General features: G+C 39.5%; 1 protein-coding gene across 4 annotated transcripts in view; it reads left to right on the forward strand.

Moving 5' to 3' along the window:
* The window catches only part of ablim3 (actin binding LIM protein family, member 3), a 189,904-nt gene that overhangs the window by 56,396 nt on the left and 108,212 nt on the right, over positions 1-25,296 (forward strand). For all 4 annotated transcript variants that reach the window (XR_011344875.1, XR_011344876.1, XM_069898819.1 and 1 more), the window contains exon 3: positions 24,448-24,631. Coding sequence is in view for 2 of the 4 variants with exons in the window: in XM_069898819.1 (XP_069754920.1) it covers positions 24,448-24,631 (184 nt within the window). In the remaining 2 variants the exon portion in view is untranslated. The remainder of the gene's footprint in view (positions 1-24,447; positions 24,632-25,296) is intronic.

Here is a 25,296-nt window from a genome sequence, read left to right on the forward strand (position 1 = left end):
AAATTATAACTAATAATCAGATATCAGTGGTTTCTCCTGTGAGTAGATCAAGTAGACAGGGGTGTCCTCTGTCTCCAGTGCTATTTTTATCCTAGCTATTGAACCACTTGGTGGAGATTATAAGGAGAGATCTGGATAGTAAGGGCTTCAAAAGCAGTAAGAACATAAGATTAGCTTATTGGCTGATGATGTGCCATTATATGTGTCTGACCCAGCTGAATCCTTGATAAAATTACAGACAGCATTAGAAAAATATGGAAGAATATCAGGTTATAAAATAAATATGGACAAGAGTGAGATAATGCCATTGAATAATTTTGATTATGAAAGATATCAAAAAGATAGTAGATTTAAATGGAAGATAGAGGGAATCAATTATTTAGGAATAATGGCAGATAATAATTACAGAACTTGTATAAATTTAATTTTAAATAAAATAGAGAAAGATTTACAGAAATGGAAAGACCTGCCTAGTGAGAAGAAAAAATTGTATTAAAATGAAGGTGATGCCAAGATTACAGTATTTTTTTCAATTGCTGCCTATTGTATTACCCAAAAATGTCTTTAAATTATTGAATAGTTACATAAGGAAATTTCTATTGAATAACCAAGGGCCAAGAATTTCATTAGAGAAGTTAACATAGCATTATAAACTGAGAGGATTAGACTTCCGGACTTTAAGAAATACTATTTATCAGCACGAGCACGATATTCATCATTCCTTGGACTGATTGGTGTTTGGATAGTATGATATCAATCATAAATGCAAGATTCAGCTTAGTGCAATATAATTTCCTACACCAATTATATCTCACACCACAGAAGTTGCATAAATCAAAATCTGAAATATCAGCGATGTGTTTTAGGTGTGGGACAGAACTAGGAATGTTTTTACATGCTACATGGTCGTGTGTGAAGGTGAGACCTTTCTGGCAGGATGTTCCTGCAATATTTACAAGGGTGGCCTTCACGGATTAACCAGAGCATTACCTTTGGGCAGCTTTATTGAAATAAGCAATAAGTTAACTAAATTCCAAATTTTATTTGTTAAAATAGCCTTGGCAGTGGCTAAGAATTGTATTGCCATTACTTAGAAATTTGACTCCCCTCTACAGATATCATGATGGACTGCTGAGATGAATAGTTGCATATCTATGGAAAAAAATTACATACAACTAAAAGGAGAAATATGAAATATTTATTAAAATATGGCAGCCATATTTGGATCATATTGGGGCCCAATTGTAATTATAAATGCAATAATAAAAAGGATAATAAATGCTGCTACAGTATAAATGCAAGTGACTTTGTTAAGAGCCCTAAGGACTCTCAAACCAGCAGCAATAGAACTTCCCCAAGACGATGGCTACTTCAACAAAACTGGTTTTATTTTCTTAATACAGAATAATAAGATCAATATTTATCTTATTACTATTAAGTTACTTAACCCCCTCTGAATTCTATGTGTGTGTGTTGAGGATAGTTCTTTTTTCACTATCCAATCATTTTCTGTTCCCTTTTCCAAGTTTACTGGTATCAGGCAGTTTTCAGTACTGTGCACAGAATTAAACAGTCATTACATTCAGGAGGCTCTGGTGCCTTAACTTAAATTGTTACCAGACAGGAAGGTCTTTGGTGGGTGCAGAGTGAGGTTTGTGGTTTGATGAACACACAAACTGATTTCCTTCAATCATCAACCGAAGTGTCTTTCCAAAGAAATAAGCCATCTTCCAGGTTACCACAGACTTCTTCTTTTCCCCTATATCAGGAGAAACACAACAACCAGTCACTGCAGAGATTTTGAATAGGCTGAACTCAGAACTCAAAACCTTTCTTGAAAAGGGGCCTTTTTCAAAATTTTCACTCTGCCACCTTGCACTGACTGAGGCAGCTTTTTATCTCCCCCACTTGCTTTTTTATCTCCCCGCTCGCCTTTTTATCTCCCCCGCTCGCCTTTTTATCTCCCCCGCTCGCCTTTTTATCTCCCCCGCTCGCCTTTTTATCTCCCCCGCTCGCCTTTTTATCTCCCCCGCTCGCCTTTTTATCTCCCCCGCTCGCCTTTTTATCTCCCCCGCTCGCCTTTTTATCTCCCCCGCTCGCCTTTTTATCTCCCCCGCTCGCCTTTTTATCTCCCCCGCTCGCCTTTTTATCTCCCCCGCTCGCCTTTTTATCTCCCCCGCTCGCCTTTTTATCTCCCCCGCTCGCCTTTTTATCTCCCCCGCTCGCCTTTTTCTTTCTGCTTCAATTCCTGTTTCTGTAATGTGATGTTCACTTGTGAAAAGTGATCTCATTCCCCCTTTTAAATGTATTTTATTTACTTATTCCAATACAACTTCCCCATAAATGTGAGCCCTGATGGTGTGTGGATTTATACTGTGAAAGGAAGGGGGGGGGGGGTGGTTGGTTTGTTTGTTTGTATTTTTCACAAAAGTTTTTTACATATATTTGAGAGTTTTTCTATGTATATTCATGGGGAAAAAAAACAAAAATAAGATTTTTTTTTAAATTATCAGGAAAGATTGAGGAAGTATTTAAAAACCCTCAGATCAAATGGCAAACTGTTCCAAATCATTGGTTTGTCCACAATTGCAGTACCATGCCCTATTATTGATACTGCACTTTTGGGAATGCTATGAAGGCATAAGAGAGAGTAAAGATATTTATAAATTTGGTTCCAGGAATGTAATATTATGTGGATAAAATGAAGATTCTGGGTGGATCCTTTAAACAGAAGGTTAACAGATCTGACAGGTGTTTAAACTCATGATGGGTGTGGACTGAGTGATTAATGAAAACCTCTGCCCATTGAAAAGTGTGGAAGAACTTATAATAAAGGTGATAGGCAAAAGAAACAGAAAGTGATGCAAGAATTTTTTTTTTTAAATTGTGTAGCAGAATGGACTTGCACATGTTCACATGCACAAAGAATGAGCTGCCAGAGATAGCAATGGAGGCATTATTTGAAAGGAAATTTCCAGGGCTAAATAGGGTGGAGAATATGATTTACCAAATGTTCTTACACAGAGCCAATGTGGATTCAGAGAGCCAAGTGGCTGTGCTACAGTCATTCTGTGATTCTGCAATTTTAACATATGTAAGCTGCAAGGTCTGGAAACAAGTATGTCAGGATGGCAAAGTAAACACAATAATGATTATTATTGCCCAAACTTTGTTGCTGAGGTATGCTGAACTTTGGATTTGTTCCAATAAACTATTATCCAATTCATTCTATTCCACCAACTCATTAAAATACTTGTAATATGTCTGGCTTTATTCCACATGCAAGCTCTTCTTGATGACACTTTATCTGACAGAAGCACTCCTGAAGATTTTATTCAAGCACAATTAAATGTTTACCAGCCGAAGACATATTTTCAAAATACTTCCCTCAAATTATTTTGCCGTATAGATAAAGTAGTTCAGATGACAGTGGAGAAGTATATAAAAACAAAGGAGTTTGGAAGAATCTGATTGCTTGTGGAAGTTAATTTTTGAGTTCTCATAAGGTTAAGTGATTATTTTTCACCATTTGTAGAAATGTTTATTAACATCAATCAGAGTTTTGCATGCCTCACCGCTCCATCTATCCCTTGTTCAGATAACAAAGAGTTATGAAGTAAGGCTGCATTGATTGTTGATTTTCTGTGTAAGGGAACTGCCCATCTAAAAGGTTTAGGAATGTACTGCCATTTTTATAGTAGGATGAATATTTACTGAAGCGATATAATTACTAATAGCAGTACAACCCAAGTGCAGTAAATCACAAAACCTTCAGATTTGCAGCATCTGACTGATAATTCTCTTCAGAGGACAGCAATAAAGAAGCAACGTGTCTCAGGATTGTTTAAAAATATATGTTGCAGAATTAACCTGAAATACAAACATGAGAATCAGATTTGGGGTGGGGTGTGAGAAAATAATGTCAGGTGTTGTATTGGCTCCGATTGCTCAGAGGTTAGAGCACTGGTCTTGTAAACCAGGGGTTGAGAGTGTTCCTTGCTGAGGCCTCATTTCTGTGAGGGGCACTTGACAAAGTGGCAACTCTTTGTCTTCCTTACAGTATACAAAGTTAAAGCATTTCAAGTATGTTGCATTCTAAATGTAGTATTAAGTGACAATAATAGAGCCTATACCTTTTAATTGCCAATTGCAACCAATGCAGAAACTGTACTCTTTGTGAAGCTGAAAAGCATTGCTTGCAATTGGACTCTTTATCATCCCCTTTGAGACAAAGTCAGGATACAAAGATGTACAGATACTGGTTCCTATGTTAGGACTGAAAGCATGTTATAAAGAGTTTCAGCAAACAAATCAGATGATGTGAGCCTAATATGAGAAGTTATAAGTCTTTAATTCTTTTTAGTTGGTCGGGAAAAACAGTGCATCTTTCATTGTGTCTGAGTTAATTTCTTTTCCAGAGGAATGATTTTCTGATTCTATCAGACCTGACATGAATGACTTTTTAGCCCTTCTTCTCCTGTGACCCCGTTCACATTGCATTCTTCCCATCAATACACTAGTCCTAAGGTTTATGGTGAGAATATTGCAAAACTGACAGGGTTGTGTTGAGATTTGGTGCCTATATTAATTGCATTTGATCCACTTGCTATCCTTTCCCTGCTTTAATTTAGTAAACATGATATATCTGAGAGATTTTCTAGGCTATTTTCAAAAGATTGCTAACAATGCTGCAAATCTGGAATCGCATATAGGCTAGAGGTTAAGCATAGCAAATCTTCTCTGCAGGGCAGTCGTGAAACATATAGATATTTAACCACCATCCTCTAGGTTCATGCTTAATTTTTTTTCAATTCCAGATGATTACATTCAAATCCCACAGATTCAAAAGTAGGATTTGAACTCTCATTTCTAGTTTACTGGGGCAAGATCCTGGATTACTTCATTGGTAACTCAACCAGTATGCCACTCTGAAAGGGTTTCCCATGAAGAAAATTAAAATGATTTTCAGAAAATTAACTGGCAATACATGTCAGGAGAATGCTTTAGCTGTCACATGGCATCATTATATATCAAATCTGCAAGGATAAGGATTAACCAAAACAAAATGGAAATCCATTAATCGGAGCTGATTAGAAGGCACTCAGTGAATGCAGTTCTGTTCTGAAAACTTTAGCCTATTTGCATTAATAGGTCAAACAAGATAACATTAGAAAGTAATCAAAATTAATGTTCTATAATAACTTTTGATTCCTGTTGAGAAATTAAATTTATGAAGAGTTAGATTAACTGTCATTTTATAACATTGTACAGTTCAAATGGTCCAAATGAGCTCAGACTAAATGATTTGATTAAATCAAATAGACAGAATTTCCTTTCATAGAAAATAATTCTAGTACCCAGTTTACAAATACTGAACCACTTCCCAGTAGTCCTGCTTTCTTCCCAATACTGGTCAAAAGAGCAGTGATCATTTCCAGAAGTTCGACAAGGAAAGAAATCTGGCATCTTAGAGTAATCTATTTATGTGCTTGATTCTAACCGCCAATATGCTTGATTCAAACTTGACCCTTGAAACAGGTCTGCAAGTTGTTCATTTAGGAGTGAAGAGTTAATTCTGGTTACACCAGCATCATTCTCATCCTGTGTATGAATATTATTTGACCTTTGAATTAATACTAATATCTATAATAGCAAAATCCTAACCATAATCTACTCTGGAAATATCCTAAGATGCGTCTGCACTATTGAAATGTCACTTTTTTTTGCACTAACAGCACCTGTGAATATTTATTTATTTGTTCTATTTATTATCTCTTTTTCTGCCTTGGCATGTTGTGGTAATTTAATTTATAGTATTGTAGTCAGTGCACCTGTTTAGGTGTTGCAAGCAATGTCCCATCTAATTTTTAGTAGTCAGTGTGTACAAAAATCTTACGTTGTTCAATTTTGTTTTTTCTTGTGACAAAAGTAAGTGCACAGTGAATGCTTGTGCAAATGTAAACTTGAAATTGTTTCAAGATCATTTTGGCACAGCCTATCTCTCATGGTGACTAAAACTGCATTGGCATGTTTTAATATAGTACAAGTATGATAGCATTCTACAAAGTAACATATTTGGTTAAGATTTTATTTTATACTTTGAACTAGGTAACTAACCTTTTGTGTGCACATTAATTTCCTTTCTCTGCTGGTTGCAAATAAGAATTTTACTGCAGCTGTACATATCTGTACTCACATGATGACAACAAACTCTCCTCATCATCATTATCCAAAAACATCTTACATTTGGAAAGAACAGCATGACTACAATGCCAACTGAACTTTTAAGTCTCGCTAGCCAAGGTTTATGTACAATTTTTACCCCAGTATTCTGTGTGGACAATCTGAACAGAGAGTCGAGGCAAAACTTAAGTACCTCTGTTAATTTCCGACACAAGCCTGCTAAATTTGATTTAAGTAGTATTCCCTTTTTTTGATTGCTGTGAACATTTGAGGGAATAGCAAGATAGCTCGAGATGGAAATAGTTGATGTCAATTGCTTGCTCAAATTTGTGGGAAAAAAGTTGGACAAAAACATTTCTTGCTCAGGCTTCTGTGTGAATGAGGGTTTTTTTTTCAGAAAACACTCAACACCTTTACATTTGACTTGCATTTGTTACTTCACGTTCAATTTTTCAAATGCAGCTCAGAAGTTTTTCACCTAAAATGTTCTGATCCAAGGGAAGAGTTAATGGAATAGGTGGCTCAAATTGTACGTGAGAAGATGATCCCCGGTCCTTTCATAAGTTATAAATTGGCTAATCCCAGGTAATTCAGTGAAGATCCTCCACTGGATCTCTTGCTTACTGGAGATAAAAGATAAAAGGAAAGATGGTCATGACATGGCGTGGTGTCAATTATCAATGTCCCTACATCCCTGCCCATCCTGTCTTGACTGGCATGGCTACTCATCAGGTTAGGCACAAAGAACAGACAAGTAAGACATACACTGGTGGATGCCACTTCCTAACTGATGATCTAGGAGAAAAGATACATAAAGTGCAACAAGAGGGAATGTTCTAGATTTAGCTATATAATCATCACCAGAAATTTACTTCAGTACATATCATGCCTGCGCTAGTGACGGTTTTCATGTTGGTTGCATTCCTAATCAAGCTGTTCTCTGTGCAAAACCTCATGGAAACCAAATCCTGAGATTTTGAGGTGCTAATTCTACACAGCAGAAAGTGAATGGGAACTCCCTGAGCTTGTCCCAGCCAAGTGCCTGAAATCCAATGCAAGGATTAACAATTATTGATCGAAACCGCTTTGGGATACCTTCCTCTTCAGCTCACAACTCCAGCCTGTCCCACCCTCCATCAATCTCCTGATGTTTGCTTCCCAAATCATCATCTCCTTTAATCCTACAGTTCATAATCCAAATCTATTCTAGATCACAGGCCCCAGTACGTCAAACTTTAAAAAAAATCCAAACCATGATATAATTAATATCTTCACACCCAGATTCCAATTTATCAACACCTTAGTGGGCTGCACTGATCCACTAGCGAATTGGGTCGCAGAGGTGCCGGCTCGCACTTGCTGATGTCACAATGGTACCGAAGATGGGAGGCCACAAAGGATCATGGCGGTCATGCTGATAAGCTCTCAGGGAGTTCAGTAAATCCAGTTGGTTGTTACAGCTCACTCACAGCTTCTACGTGGGTTTTCTTTCGTTCAATGCATAGCACACCAACCACAACACCTTCAAACCTGCAGTTCTAATCCAATGACCCAACACCCAGGTTCGGAAACAGTTAGTGTGACTTACTGCACTCATGGAGAACTTAAATGATTTTATTATATTTGCTACTTCCCCAACCTGGTTCCCTCTGATCATCAAGGATTCCTTATCTGGTTATCCTTATCTACTTCCAGCAGCAGTCTTTACTTTTTCTCTCCACTCATTTTGTCTTCCTATTTTTTTTTCCTTATCAATTTCCACCCAACCCACCAGATGGCATTAACATTGAATTCTCTGGTTTCCATTAAACCCTTCCCCCGTCTTCTTCCCTCCCCCACCCCCTCCCCCCCCCCCCCCACCGTCGCCTTTCCCCCCAGCTCTGACTGCCTGTCTCTCTCTCCCCTTTTCCTTCTGATTGCTTTCACACAGCCAAATCAATTCTCACCTTTCTTCTTGTATCCTATTTAATTAACACCTTTTGGCTGTTCAGCTGGACTCCACCCCCGCCATTCTTCAGATACCTTCCTGTTTTTTTGCTTATACCTTGAAGAATGGCTTAGGCCCAAAATATCGTAATCTATCTTTTACCTTCTATGGATGCTGTGACACTGGATGAGTTCCTCCAGCACTTCTGTGTTTTTACTACAATCGCAGCATCATTCCACCCTACACCCAGTTGCTTTTGTCTCACTATTTTCCCTTCACTTGGTTTCATCTGGTCCTTCACCTCTATCATCTGACTCTACCTGTCTGTCTCACCTTGGCTGTTACCTCATAATACTGATTGCGTTCCCTCCATATTCTTCTTTTGATGCAGCGACTCGAACATCCCTTTGCTTTCTCAAATGTTGCTTGACTAGCTGACTTCCTCCAACAGTGTGTTACTTTGCATTAGATTCCACTTTTTGCAGACTCGTGTCTCCTGGTGTCAGCTGGTAGCCATGAATTTATCATTCCTTTGTCTCTTTCACTGGGAAAAAAAGGAAATATTGTAGCATGTTAATGCCTTGGATTTTGCGGGCTACTAATTTTCATTTTATGGCAGGCCTGAAATGAATTGCTCATTGGGAACTGAACAACAGCTGATTACACCACTGTGAGCACCAATGAATTTCTCAGTTGTATTCTCCATTCACCAGCTTAGAACATGCATTGAAGTATTGAGAAAACATTATCTGTCCTTCGTTGAACTAGCCTGAAGGGTCAACTTGTAAATGTGTGGCTAATCCAAACAACAAGAGCACAGATTTGTTTTATTAACTTGAAATACTTCCATCTACAAACAAATAATGCAACCAGTTTCCTGTCATCCACAGTTGCTGAAACCATATTACAACCAATTTGATGCAAGTGTAAGGACAAGTAAAAGATAAGTGTGTTGCATTTAACTGCATCTCCAAACAACAATCTGTGCTCTAATTGTTTCTGTACAAAATGTGAGGATTAGAAAATGAACCTTTGTTACATTAGAATCCGAAGTATTTGCTATTCTCTCTCTAACTATATTGCAAATTATTGATATTTATTTAGTTGGGTGATTTTATATTGACACCCATTATTGTATTCATAATGCTGTTTGATAGTCAGTTGAGGTAACTTCACACATTCCATTTTGCATTATTATCTTTCACTCTGACACGCAACATTTCAGAAATGTTCTGCTGATTAGAGAAATCAAGGATTAAAATTCTGGTTGATAACTTAAATCCATGTTATTATCGTGGTCCATTAAAGCTAGTGGATGCTCCTTGGATTGATAAAATATACATCTGTACATTTTCATGAATAATAAGGCCCTGAGACATGAATCCTCCTCGTTTCCAGTTTCTCTTGTCATCATCAGGGACTCAAGTTTTGTGCCAGTTGAAAGAACCATTGCTACTGAAATCGTTTGAAACTCATTCCGCCACAGGGGTATTAGAAATTAACTTCCTAGTTTTATTCCTTGCCAGCAACTAAAATCTTGGTCTAAGAATCATGCAACATCCTACAAGGTGAAGCCGAACATCATAACTGGCTGTGATGTCTCACTCCCCGATGAGCTGAACACCTTTCATGCTCACTTTAGAAGGGAGAATTCAACCGTACCAATGAGAATCCCTGCAGAAGCTGGTGACCCTGTGATATCTGTCTCTGAGGCCAATGTCAGAGCAGAAGGGCAAAACGATGAGTGCAATGGTGCAGAGCACCAGTGACTGACGTTCAAATCTGGCACTGTCTCTAAGGAGTTTGTACGCTCTCCCCATGTCTGCATGGTTTTCTTCCAAGTGCTCCAGTTGCCTCCCCACCATTCAAAATGTACCAGGGGTGTTAGTTCATTGGCCAACACAGGATAACGGGCCAAAAGGGCCTTTTACCGTGCTGTCTGTCTAAATTTTTTTTAAATTAAAATAATTTTTAAAAATCGTTTAAGAGGGTGAATGCTTAATCAAGGAATTAGGTCCTGTTGGCATGTCTGACAGGGTACTGAAAGTCTGTGAGAACCAACCGAGCTGGAGCGTTCACTAACATTTACAATCACTCACTGCTGCAGTCACCTGCTTCAAAAGGTCATCAATCATCCCGGTGCCCAAGAAGAGTAAAGGGAGCTGCCTCAATGACTGTGGCCCAGTAGTGCTCACATCTACGTAATTAAATGCTTTGAGAGGTTGCTTATGGTCAGAAAGAACACATATCTAAGCCTAATTGGTTGTTAGCAAGTTCATCCTGTGTGGTTCAAATCTGCATCAACCTGGAAGTTAGACAAAGCACAATACCTCATTCACACCCTTAGATAATATGTCCCTATGCTTTTGTCCGTACACACACACACACACACACACACACACACACACACACACACACACACACACACACACACACACACACACCCTTACATGATATCATAAGAAATAGTACAAAATAGAGAAGAAGTGTCTGTAAAATTGCTTGTTGAGCATAAGAATTCACAGTTCATTTTCTTGATATTCAGTAGTTTAGTCACCAACATTTTCAAGTGAAGACAGATCCCAATGAAGAGGATGAGGATAAAGCAAAAGCTGATCATGTAGAACCAGATTACAAGAAATATGCACAGCAAATCATTTTGTCTGTGAACATATAATCCAAGACATAAATCCTGTCACTGCATGTCTGCACTTATTTATAATATCATGACAAGTTATGATCCATAACTCTAATTTCTCTGAAAGAAAGCTTTCCAGATGTCTCAGTGGTATATTTGGTCCTTCATATACACATATACAGAAAACAACAAAGCCAAATGATATTCTCCATCTTAATATCTGCTGCTCTCACAATCTATGACCATGTACTTGCAAAACCTCACTTCCACTTCCTTGCTGCTTGACTCTGCCTTCATCTTGTGCCTTGTGATTTCCAGTTTTGGTTGCAGGCCTCCCAGTTTGGCCCCAACCAGATTATCAGTATCTGCACTGCCTTGACTGTTGTTCTTTTCACTTCTCTCGCCGAATCTAACGTAGCATCCTCCACAATTTCTGTCACCTACAGCATGATCCCACCACCAAATACATCTTCCCCTCTCCTCCCCTTCCCAACTTCCATAGGGACCACTCCCTTTATGACTCCCTCATCCTTCTCACTCATCACCTTCTTGGCATTATCCCCTGTGACCTCAAGAAGTGCCCCACTTGCGCCCGCACCTCCTCGCTCACCATTATCCAGGACCCCAAACAGTCCTTCCAAGTGAAGCAACACTTCCCTAGTGAATACGCGGGAGTCACCTCGTGCTCCGATTATGGCCTCGTCTTCATCAGAGAGACTGGACGCCAACTGGGAGATGGTTTAATTGATGCACCTTCGCTCAATGACAGGGATCTCCTGGTGGCCAACCATTTCAACTCTGTGCCCTATTCCTGCACTGCCAAACCAAGGCTCCATCTCCATTCACAGAGTGATGTCCCCTAGCCATGTTTTTCTCATGTGCCCTCCATCCCTTATCTATCTATTAGCTCCTGCCTGTGGGATTTCATTTCTTCCCCCGCCTCTCCCCTCGCTCTTATTATTTTCTCATACCTCGATGAAGAGCTCAACCCTGTAATGTTGGTTATATAACTTTGCTACATAAAGTCCACCATCTGACATGCTGAGCTTCTGTAGGATTGAGTTTTTGTTCCTATGTAGAGACAAAGAGCCTGCTGATGCTGGAATCCAGAGCAGCCATCATTCTCAATCCTTTTTTTATTGGCTATTGCCCCTTACGACTCTGCTCAAAGTTTATGGGCCCCTTCCCTGTTAAGCAGTCAAGTTTAGTCAGTTTCTTCCCATCTTCTCTATGACTGACTACATTAAAAAAGAAACCCCACATTTAAAAAAAAAATATAATTTCAGTCCCTGATGCCCAGGGTGGTGGGGGGCATCGGAAATGAGTGAGCTAGAACATAAAACAAACTGATGGCGGGACTGAGCATTTATTTGATTTTCAAAAGCATGAACTACTGAAGATTACAATTAAATATTGATATCAAGCCATCAAATGAATGCACACCTGAATCTGGAATTCAGACTTATTATCAGAGAACATCCATGACATCATATACAACCCTGAGATTCTTTATCCTACTGGCCGGGGCAGAATTACTAATTATTGGTAATGCAAAAAAATGTATACAATGTACGTATGTGAAGAAACGTAAACAAATGACTGTGCCATGCAGGGGAGGAAAAAAAAACACAATAAAGTCCACAAGTAAGAGTCCTTAAATGAGTCCCTGATTGAGTTTGTCATTGAGGGTTAGCAGCAGTTCCTGAACCTGTTGGTGGGAGACTTGTGGCATCTTTTGATGGTATCAGCAAGAATAGAGTGTGTGGTGGGTGATGTGGATCCTGGATGAATGCTGCTCCTCTCTGATGGCAGCGTTCCTTGTGGATGTTTCGACGGTGAGATGGGTTTGCCTGTGATGTCCTGGACTGTGTTTCCTACCTTTTGCAGGGCTTTATGCTCAGGAGGATTGGTTTCCGTATACTAGGCCATCATGCAGCCAGTCAGCACACTTTCCGCCACATATCTGGAGAAACATGCTTGGGTTTCTAATGTCATACCAAACCACCACAAACTCTTGAGCAAGTAGAGCGCTGATGTGTTTTCTTCATGATGAGATTACTGTGTTGGCTCCAGGAAAGATCCTCCGAAATCGTGACTCCCAAGAATTTAAATTTGCTCACTCTCTCCACCTCCAATTCTCCAATGATCATGGGCTCGTCCACCTCTGGTTTTTCCTTTCTGGATCAACAATCAGCTCCATGGATTTGGTGACATTGAGCACAAGGGGCGCCATTCAGCCAAGTTTTCAATCTTCACCCTGTATGCTTTTCATTGCAGGTTTTTATACAACCCACTAATGTGGTATCAACAGTGAATTTGTAGATGGTGCTGTTGTTATACTGAGCCACACTGTCATAGGTGTAAAGCAGTAGAGCAGGAGCTAAGAATGTAGCCCTGTGGTGCTCTGGTACTGATGGAGATTGTGGAGATGTTCTTTCCAATCCTCACTGATTATGGTCCGTAGGTGAAGAAATCAAGGATCCAATTCACAGTGAGGTGATATGTCCCAGGTCTTGAAGTTTGCTGATCAGTTTTGAGGGAATAATGATGTTAAATGCCTAAATGTAGTCGATAAAGAGCATCATTATGTATGCGTCTTTGCTGTCCAGGTGTTCCAGGGATGTGTGTAGATCCAGTGAGATGGTATCTATGGTAGATCTGTTGCTGTGATAAGCAAATTGGAACAGATCCATGTCGCTACTCAGACAGGAGCTGATATCCATCAGCACCAGCTTTCAAAATATTTCACCATTGTTGATGTGAGTGCAAATGGTTGATAGTAATTTAGGCAAGTTACCACACTCTTCCTTGGCACCTGCACGGTAGATGACTGTTTGAAACAGATGGGTACCACGCCCTGCCGGAGTGAAATGTAAAAGATATCCGTGAAACACACATTTTTTAATACTTGGCCGGGTACTCTCTCTGGACCGGATGCTTTCCTCGGATTAAATATCCTGAAGGCAGCCTGCATTTCATCTTTGGATACAGACAGGAGGACCATCAAGGAGGAGCAATCACAAATGTTTTAGGACTGCTGGTGAATTTGTTTAAATATAATAGGAATGTCATTGTGGAATTGTATATAAAAACTTTGATTCATTTTCATACATTATGAATAATTACTAACCCAAACCTAACATCATTCTACGGTGATATCAGATGTAACTTCATGTCCAGGCACTGTAGACTTGTTGAACAGCATGTCTGTGCAACGCCAATATTGCAAGATGTATTCAAAGCCAAATCAGTTGGTCAATTTTGAATAAAAATTAGTGAAGAAGTACAACTAGCCACCAAATCACTGTCACCTGCATCTTGACCCTATCCCTGATGGCCTGCGTTTTATCATTGAATGCAATCAAAATCTACTTCAAAATGCAGAACTCACAGTTTGATAGAACTATAGAACAAGCAGTTACAAATCGTTCTCAGGTTATGCATTGTACCCCATCCTCAATTCCATTATCTAGTGTGAACGGCATAACCAGAAACTGTTTTTTTACTCACTTGATTTTGATAATTTCATCTTAAATATATCACAGGTAGAATGGGAAATAAAATGGGAGCAATTCCTTCATTTATCTCTCTGCCCATTTTCCCATGAGACAGCATCATATATTATTTTATGCAGAGAGTTCACAAAGTAACTCGACAGGCCCTTCCAGCCCACAATCCTGTGGCGCTCAAATCCACTCATGGCCAATTTATTTTTAAAGTAGGCTGTATCATGTATGTGGCCCCTGCTCACTCTATTGCTCTTAGCTTTTCTGACTATGCCACTTTCCATGTCATCTTATCTGTCACTGCAATACCCTTTCCATGTAACACAGCAGTCCATTAGTGGTGACTGGAGAAACTAAGAGCTGACCCTGGACCAGGAAACTGACCAAAAGCTGTCCTGTTTGTGCAGAATGCAAACTGCAATACTTCAAAGCAGAGGTCACTCTCATCGAGGCAACCCGACCTTTTGAGAGGATTAGCTTAGATTTTAAAGGGTCGTTACCTTATGTAATAGTACAGATTCTATCACCAATGTGTATATGTACATCCTCAACATCCATTGGAGCGCTTACATCCCTAACGTCGAAGTACTCGAGATGGCAGAGGTCGACAGCATCGAGTCCACGCTGCTGAAGATCCAGCTGCGCTGGATGGGTCACGTCTCCAGAATGGAGGACCATCGCCTTCCCAAGATCGTGTTATATGGCGAGCTCTCCACTGGCCACCGTGACAGAGGTGCACCAAAGAAAAGGTACAAGGACTGCCTAAAGAAATCTCTTGGTGCCTGCCACATTGACCACCGCCAGTGGGCTGATAACGCCTCAAACCGTGCATCTTGGCGCCTCACAGTTTGGCGGGCAGCAACCTCCTTTGAAGAAGACCGCAGAGCCTACCTCACTGACAAAAGGCAAAGGAGGAAAAACCCAACACCCAACCCCAACCAACCAATTTTCCCCTGCAACCGCTGCAATCGTGTCTGCCTGTCCCGCATCGGACTTGTCAGCCACAAACGAGCCTGCAGCTGACGTGGACTTTTTACCCCCTCCATAAATCTTCGTCCGCGAAGCCAAGCCAAAGAGTGTAGGATGACTGTGATTGGCTGAGAGTGTAGCCACACTGACTGGCAGGTCTTAAAGGATTGCTCCTACCCAGACCAGGTCATTCTGGACTGGTTGACCTACATGTGATATGCTCCAATTTTTTAGTTAATAAAAGCCTTGGTTTGGATCAACAAGTCTTTGGTTCTTTCGACATGCTCTACACCTTCCAACAACAAAAATGTATATTTCCTTACTGTAATTGACGAATATTCCAGGTTTCCCTTTGCGATACCCTGCCCTGACGTCTCGTCAGCGTCTGTCATGAAGTCACTTTACAGAATTTTCAGCATTTTTGGTTTTCCCAATTACATTCAAACCAATAGAGACTCAGCATTCATGAGCGCTGAACTGTGGCGAGCCCTGCTACGAAAGGGGATTGCCACCAGCCGTACCACGAGCTACAACCCGCAGGGCAATGGGCAGGTTGAAAGGGCTAATGCTACAGTCTGGAAGACTGTTAATCTTGCTTTAAAAACACATGGTATCCATGTATCACTTGCTTCAGTCTTTCCTAGCAGCTGTTCTTTTGATTTTAACCCTTCTTCTGCCGGGGGGAGACTGTGGTGAATGTCTGCCAAGCTGCCTGTTTCCCCTCTGGTGAGCCTTGGTGTGCTAACATTGGCTGTGCATTATCTCTACTGTTAAGGGCACTCCCCTTGGATATAACTGTATAAGCATCTATTGCCTTTCATTATTGTACCATGTTTCTGCTAGTAAAAGCCATGATTATAGTTTGACCACATCATCTTCGTCTACTTCATCAACTGGCCCTTCACAGATAACCTTCAGACATCTTGTGTTAACAAAAACCTTTACAACTGCTTCTAAATATTTCTGTTCATCACAGATATTTTGAGAAAATATTTAAATATTTTAAAATGATTATTTAATTTTAAAAGTCAAGATTATTTTAATATGAGAATTAATTAAAAATTGTTGAATAAAAATAAAAAGTGCCTGAGTGTGCACATTGATGCATTTTTAAAGGAATGAGAATCTGATATTTGTTCCAGCAAGCTAATTCCCTGATACCATTACACCCTGACAACCTGGCATCTCTGCCAAGAACCAGAACATCTAAATTCTGGTTTAGTTGAGAGTATTCCATTTCTCAGAGTTTTATAAAATTTATCAGATTGTTGCAACAAAACTGATCAGCACATTCCAAGACCTGGGAGTTAGCACCCCACTGTGTAATTGGGTCATGGATTTCCTCACCTCCAGACCACAATCAGTGAAGATTAGAAGGAACTTCTCCTCCACAATTTCCATTATTACTGGAGCACCACAGTGCTGTGTTTTCAGCCCCCTACTCTACTCACTTTACACCTACGACTGTGTGGCTTGGTACGACAACAACACCATCTAAAAATATGCCAACAATACCACAGTAGTGGACTGTATAAAGGATGGTGATTGAAAACTTGATTGAATGGTGCACCAACAACAACCTTGCACTCAATGTCACCAAAACTAAAGAGCTGATTATTGACTTCTGAAAAGGAAAACCACAGATATATAATCCAGTGATCATTAAGGGATTATAGGTGGAGGGAGTGAGCAAATTTAAGTTCTTGGGAATGACTATCTCGGATGATCTTTCCTGGAACCAATATTCCAATGATATCATGAAAAAAAGCACGTCGGTGCCTTTACTTCCTCAGGAGTTTGCGGAGTTTGGTAAGACATCAGAAACCCTGACAAATTTCTACAGAGGTGTGGTGAAAAGTGTTCATCACAATCTGATATGGAAATACCAATACCCCTGAGTGAAAAACCCTCCAAAAGGTAATAGACACAGCCCAGGACATCACAGGCAAAGCCCTCCCCACTATTGAGGCAACCCTGCCATTGGAGAGCAGCAGCGATCATCAAAGACCCTCACCATCCAGCAAATGCTCTGTTCTCACGACTCCCATCAGGGAAGAAGTACAGATGCCACAAGATTCACACCATCAAGTTCTGGAACATCTGCTACCCCTCCACCATCAGACTCCTCAACAACAAACTCAATCAGAGACTCATTTAAAGACTCTTGTGCACTTTATTGATTTTCATTTTGTTCTCTCCGTATTGCACAGTCAGTTTGTCTACATTCCTTATCTGTTTGCAGTTCTTTACTTTTTTGCATGTTTTATGCTGTGTACAGTTTATTTTTTTGCACTACCAATTAATGCTAATTCTGCTGCACTCACAGGAAAAAGGAATCTCAGGATTGGATGTGATGTCATGTATGTACTCTGACAATAAATAAAGTTAAAATCTTAAATAAACAATTGTATTAACTGAGCATCAGTTGTATCTGTGCTGTAGTAAATTAGAGTGAGGAAACTTTACCATGCTAGATGAGACAAACATATTTGGTTTCAAAATGCCCAGAGGCAGTGAATGTGGTTCTACTGGCTTTGCAGATACTCAATAGTTTCTCTTGTCACACTGTTTATCACAGAGCAGATTGTTTGCACAATTCGGTTTAACTGCCAGTCAAGGAATTTTACAAAAACTGTAGTAAATGGATAAAATTCCAATGATATTAAATATTGTGAAATCGATGTTACTTGTATCTTGGAACCAAATTCCTGCTTCAATGGCATAATTCAAAAGCAGACTGTGTGTTGGTTTTAATTTATGTTTGAAGGTTGATGGCAGCATATTATTATTTACTAGTATACATTTGCTATTTCTCTGAATGAAACTGTCAAACATAAATATCCTTATCATTTGGATTGATGCATGCAAGCCTCTGATATTTCAATTTTAAGGATGACCAATGGAAAATATTTTTAATTAAAATTTGAAGACTTGCATTGAATTAAGACCATCTGTGCAAAACAATAGGAAGTGTAGGCACGATTTCAGCAGGTTTATATGTCAACATTGTATTCCCTTTCCAATGTTGACACATTGATGGTTGCCAGTCAGTTGCTTGAACTGTGAATACTTATATGCTAATAAGCCATCTTCTGAGCCAAGAACCATCAGGTGAGATGACCCACGGATGCTAATTGTAAAATACCTTTTTTCTCCTCAACGCTGGAATAAAATTCTACTTCTGTTCTCCTTCAATCTAAACGCACAAAATGCACACTGATGGACAATTTCCTATCCAGTTAAAATGAATGAACAAAAAACAAGCATGAATTCCCATTACTCCCAAGGATTACAAAACGTCATTACAGCCTCATGGTGATCATGAACATTAAACTAGATTAATTTTCTTTTTCACAGTCAATAAGGAAAATGCTAGTCTTCAAAAACATATTTCATAGAATTATTTCCGTGCTGTACAATTCTATGATTCTATTATCCTAAGGATTAGATCTATGGGGAACAGGAGAAACAGTGATGTAAGGGCAAAAATGGATGTATCTTTTCTCAGTTTGCCTGGATAAAAATGGAACCTAGTTAGTGCATCCTGGATTGTACTCACATATTAACATTCTGAATAACATTATTCAAAAATAGCCATAGCAGTGGCCCATTTAAAATGAATCATTCTGGGAGTTATCCTTTTTGAATCAAACCATTCTAAAGATGCTTGATAATGGAATGATAGTGAACACAGGAAAGTGCATCCCTGGCTTCAAAATTCACATTCTAGACCAGAGTTTTTACATTTCACTCCAAGTTTTACTCCAGCTCTCCATTCCAAAATACAAAAATGCAACGTAGTTTGCCATGTTAATGCTGCACTGAAATATCTCATGCTGCCAGAAATTCTTTTGGATATTGTTATGCAGAGCCACCTTCTATGAAATAATGCCACGGGAACTTTTACTCCATTTGACAGAGCAGTGAAGTCTTCATATTTCATCCTCTGGACTGTACTTCCATCATCGAAACAGTCTTGCCCTGAAGTGTCAACCTATAATTTTGTCCTTGTGTCATTGGGGCGAGGTTTCCATAACGAATGGAAATCTAATTCAAGTTAGATTTTTTTTAAAAATTACAGCTATGCCAGAAGATTCTTGCAAAAAGAGATGATTCCCTGAAAAGACTGTGTAAAACATAATTAAAATTTCTATTCACAATGGCTTGTTCTACTTCCAAATGCTAGTGATGTGAAGGTCAATAGAAACAAACCTAATTATCTAACCTTATGAAAACTATGGTCCATTGAAAAGTTATTATTTAATAATGCAGTTCCATTAACTGTATTGTGCCTTCAGTAGTAAAATCCTGAGTCATTCAAATATTGTCATGTTTTGCATTGTGGTCAATAGTTAGTTGAAAGACCTCCCAGTGCTAGTGGTCTAAAGTAGCCTTTTGTATGCTTTGCTATTATTCACGTCTTTCTTTCCTTTATAAAAAAAATTTTAATTGAATTCACTTAACACTCCATCTATTAGATTTATCTTTGGCTTGGCTTCGCGGACGAAGATTTATGGAGGGGGGTAAAAAGTCCACGTCAGCTGCAGGCTCGTTTGTGGCTGACAAGTCCGATGCGGGACAGGCAGACACGATTGCAGCGGTTGCAAGGGAAAATTGGTTGGTTGGGGTTGGGTGTTGGGTTTTTCCTCCTTTGCCTTTTGTCAGTGAGGTGGGCTCTGCGGTCTTCTTCAAAGGAGGTTGCTGCCCGCCAAACTGTGAGGCGCCAAGATGCACGGTTTGAGGCGTTATCAGCCCACTGGCGGTGGTCAATGTGGCAGGCACCAAGAGATTTCTTTAGGCAGTCCTTGTACCTTTTCTTTGGTGCACCTCTGTCACGGTGGCCGGTGGAGAGCTCGCCATATAACACGATCTTGGGAAGGCGATGGTCCTCCATTCTGGAGACGTGACCCATCCAGCGCAGCTGGATCTTCAGCAGCGTGGGCTCGATGCTGTCGACCTCTGCTATCTCGAGTATTTATAATGTTACATTATAGCTGCAGGCATTGCAAAGAGAGAGGGAAAGAAAGAAAGAGGTAAAGAAACCAATGAAAATTGTAGCCGTTTCACAATTTCAGGGCATCTAAAAGCATTTCGCAATCACTGGAATATTTCTGAAAGATGTTGCTGTGGGAACATAAAAAATACAGCAGCCAATTTGTGTACAGCTATCTCATATAACCAGTTACAAAGCAATGAACAGAGTTTTTCCTTTGATGTGTACTAGCTGGAACAACTATACAGCATTCCTTTTCTAAAATCTCAGGAAGCTATCCAGTGAATTATTGTTGCATTTCCTCGATGACAAGTAGATCCTTGCTTAGGTCTCAAGAACAAAACTGTATCCAGGTCACACTCTTTCATGCAGGCCCTATATCACTTCTGTTAGACAGAAATCCTCTTGATACCTTTTGCATTGGTAAGAATGATTGGACCTCAGTTTAACATTTGATCTGTGAGATAATGCAGCACTCTCTCAATTCTGCACCGAAGGGTCAGCTGATAATTTTGCTCTTAGTTTTCTAGAGTGGAGCTTGAACCTTCTAACTTAGAATCAAAGTCATTTTGAAGACAGTAAATTCACTTTCCAGTGACTGATCTCTAGGATCTTTCTAACCAGTAGCTTTGCAATATATTAGATAGAGAAAACCTAAATTGTTAAAAACTTCATCTCTCCTACTTAACAATACTGATGGTTCTTTAGTGAAAAGTAAATTTTAAATATTATTTCTCCTTCAAATTATTATCAGGTGACATAATGAATATTAAGGTTGTTATGTCTCCAATAATTTATTTATTATTGATTTATCACTTTTTTTCTGTACCAAAGCAAAGCCATTAAGACAGCTTGTCCCCCCCATCATGGAACACCATCCATAAAGTGTTGCATCTTGCTGCATTTCTGTACAACTTGAATTTACCTCCCAGGTTCTGTTACTTTAGCCAGCCACCAGACCTAGACCTTTTGTTCCATCTGTTCTGGAATGTTTCCCGTTTGACTTGACTTGATTTGCTTTGTTATTTTCACATATATAAAAGGATTAGCAGCAGGAGTGGCCATCTGGCCCTTGAAGCCGATTCCAACATTCATTAAGATCATGACTGATCTTTTTACCTCAGTTCTTGTCCATGCATTTTCCCCATATCCCATTGTACTCTTAATCTCCAGAAAAATATCAATTTCAGTTTCAAATAAAGTTACTAGTATATGCAGTTTGCTATGTTAATGCATTGAGAGACCACTTCATCTCAATCTTAAATGGCCTATCCCTTATTTTGAGGCCATAACTCTTAGATATACACTCCTCTCCCAGGGTGACATTCTCTGTTTGATTATCTCTCATTCTATTAAACTCTGAAGAATATTGGCATAAGGCACTTTCAGGTGCCCAATTGCCCCGCATGTTTCGGCAATATGTGGCTGTTTTGAGGCCACCTGAATGTACAGGAGGTGCTCTTGAGGCGCGCTATGTAACCCTCCTCTGAGAGGGATAATCAGCTCAGCTCAGTGGCTTCCCCCAGCCACCTGAATGCAGCTGGCTGAAAGCGGATGTTAAATGGTCAGACTGCTGATCACAGCTGACACTGGGCAGGAGCCGGAGTGTGCTCAGAGCCGCATCCTGTGCAGCTGTGTCTTTCCGATGTTGCCCTTTAAATGCTGCCACCTGAACGGCAATTTAAAGGGCCGCCTCTGCTTCTTCAGACGCATTCTTAGCGTAGAATGCACCTGATAAAGCCTATAGACTACTCAATCGTTCCTTTTAAATTTGACATTCATCATTAAAATTATCATTATCTGATGATCTTTATTGCACTTTCTCTCTTGAAAATATATACTTTATAGATTATAAGACTAAAATTGTGCACTACAATCAATGTGCCATCCCTTCATTGTTACAGTTAGACATCTCTTCTTACTCATTGCACTTGTAATAAAAGCCAACTGCAGTGCGAGTCTCCCTAATGTGCGCTGCACATGAATATTGGTTTCCAATCATTTGTGGACAAGAATACCCAGATCCCTTTGAACATCAGCATTTCCATATCTGTTTCTGTTTTCAAAATACTCTGCACCAAAGTAATTTCACAATTTTCATATAGACCTTTCCACCAAATCATTGCTATAGATTCTGAATAGTTGAGGCCCAAATACCAATTTGCAGCTGTATCCACATACTCATAGTCTGTCAATCTGTGAAAGACCCATATATTTGTGGCACTTTGCTTTTTGATTGTCAGTCCATCTTTCACTCCCAATTTCATGAGCTCCAAGTTGGTTGACCAACTTGCAGGCCTTATGAAAGGCTTTCTGAAAATCTAAGCATATCACAACTATTGGTTCCCTTTATCTATTTCTATGGGTCAAATCCTCAACATTTGTAAAAATGTTATCTATTTTAGAATTACTTGCTGATTTTGCTCAATCCTGTTATTTTCTGGGCATTGTTCATCTCTCCTTCATGGAAGATTCTAGTATTTTCCTTGCTACTAATATCAGGCTTGGTGGCTCCCTGTTTCCTCTCTCCCTCCTTATTAAATGCTGATGTTGCATTTTTTTAATCAAAACACAGAAGTGCTGAAGGAACTCAGTCGGTCTTGCAGTGCTCATAGGAGGTAAAGATATATTATTGGTGTTTCAAGGCTGACCTTTTCTTCAGGTGATAAGCTGTTTACATCAAGGAATAGAGCAGCAAATCACAATGTCAAGCATATTGTCCTGTTGATTTGACCTTGGCACCTTACGCAGAATAAATCGGAAGTAGCTGGTTTACAGGTAACAGCGAGGCTGTAGGCAACGTGAAGGTTGCAAATTCTGTCATGCTGAGGGCAGGCATCTGTTTTGTAATACATGGAGCTAGTTTTATTGAAACCCTTTAAAAATAGGTTTATCATAAAGATAAGCACTTCTAATTACTACTACCTCTCGATAATCCAATAGTAAATCACTGAAATATGCTGAAAAGAATTTAATATGAAAACATTTCGTAGAGAAGGCTATCGTCAACTTATTTGTAACTTAAAACAAAAACTATGTTCAGTAGATTTTAAAACATAAATTTTAAAGTCCTTCCATGAAAACAAAATGACTTAACTTTTAGGCTTCTCAAAGTTTGTAAATTATGAATTTCTCATTGAAGTTCAAATTTATTGTCAGAGTACATACATGATATCACATACAACGCTGAAATTCTTTTTTTCTACAGGCCAGGCAAAATTTCAAATAATCGGCAAATGTAACCTGTACTCAAAGAAAGAATGTAAACAAACTGACCATGCAAATACACAAGTATAAATATTCAGTAATAAATAATGAACGAAGTGCAAGTCCTTAAATGAGTATTACTCAGGCGTCTGATGGTCAAGGGATAACAGTTATTCCAGATCCTGGAGTTACAAGCCCTATGGAACCTGTACCTCCTTCCTGATGGCAGCAGTGAGAACAGAGTATATTCTGAGTGGTGTGGATCCTTGATCATTTCTGCTACACTTCAATGGCAAGTTTCCAAGTAAATGTTCTCAATGGTGATGATGTACTGGGGTGTTTTTACTACCTTTCCCAGGGTATTTTGCTCAGAAGTACTTGTGTTCCAATGATGTAGATCTGTAGAAGTTTGCCAAGGTTTGCAGATGACCTACTTCTGAGGAAGTAGAGGCACTGACGTCCTTTTTTTTCACAATGGCATTAATGTGATGGGTCCAGGACAGGTCCTCTGAGATAGTGACCCAACCCCCCACCCCCCAGGAATTTAAAGTTGCTGGCCCTCTTCACCTCTGCTCCCCCAATAATTACTGGATCCGATGTCTCTGGTTCTCCTTTCCTAAAAGTCTACAATCAGCTCTTTGGTTTGTGATACTGATAAATTCATCCCTAGGCCATGGCATGGTTTGTCAATGTGGCCTGGTATTTTAAATCAGTAGCAGAAAGGTGGCAGAAAATTGCTTTGTGCAGAACCAAAGTTGTGCCAATAATACTATTTTAACCAAGATGCACCAAAAAGTACATGACGCACAATTGAAGGTAATCTCCTGGCATCAACATAGGATGGGGTTTTATTTATTCTGTTTGAATGAAGGCTTCTACTAACCTGGTCACGGAGTAGTTGCTCATTTCTGCATATCATCTTATTGATTTACTAGATGACTATAATTTTGCCATCATTTAAATTTATTAACGTCCACACTGTGTCATTTTGTATCTCTCTGATATAATGTGGTCTGTTTTACAGTTTGTGGCTCTGACTTGACCCAAGCAAACTTCTTCTACAAAAATGGAGAATATATTTGCACACTGGACTATCAACGGTTGTATGGCACACGCTGCGACAGTTGTAAGGAGTTCATCGGGGGAGAGGTGATCTCAGCTCTGGGAAGGACATTCCATCCAAAATGCTTTGTCTGCACAGTCTGCAGGTAATTTGAAACCTCTTAACAATATGAATATAACATTTCATCAGTCTAATTGGCAAATAGTGTGTTTTCATGATATTAGGATTCAAGATAGGAAATAAATTTTTCTTATTAGCAATTTGAAACAAATTTTAAATAATACACATGGCTACATGAATGTTTAGGTATCCCACTTTTAATATCTAGAGTCCATTATATTCCTGCAAACCTGGTCCAAGATGGCAGTGAAACAGCAGCCCACAGCGGCCTCTCCGGATCTGGTAGCGGTTTCTTCACTCAAGCTATCAGACTTTTAATATCCAGAGTCTATTTTATTGTAGGTTGTCTCTATTGTGCGTATGGTCTAGTTTTTGGTTAATCCAGGGCTGTCTATGAGTTTGTACATTCTCCCTAGGTCTGCATAGGTTTCTTCCGGGTGATCCAGTTTCCTTCCACCGTTCAAAATGTACGGAGGTTGTAGGGGGTTGGGGCATTTGAGAGGCATTGGCTCGTGGGCCATTAGGGCCTGGTACTGTGCTGTACATCTAAATGTTCAATAAGAATAATTTCCTATTTGTCTATTTGTTCTGGAATACAAGCCACTATTGTTGTACTGTTTTTATTCACTTCGTGTCGCTTTGTCTTGTGCAGTAATAGTGTCGTCTTATGTTGTCTTGTGCTGTTTTTGT

The sequence above is a fragment of the Narcine bancroftii genome, chromosome 9 (assembly GCF_036971445.1).
Source record: "Narcine bancroftii isolate sNarBan1 chromosome 9, sNarBan1.hap1, whole genome shotgun sequence".
NCBI classification, from domain to species: Eukaryota; Metazoa; Chordata; class Chondrichthyes; order Torpediniformes; family Narcinidae; genus Narcine; species Narcine bancroftii.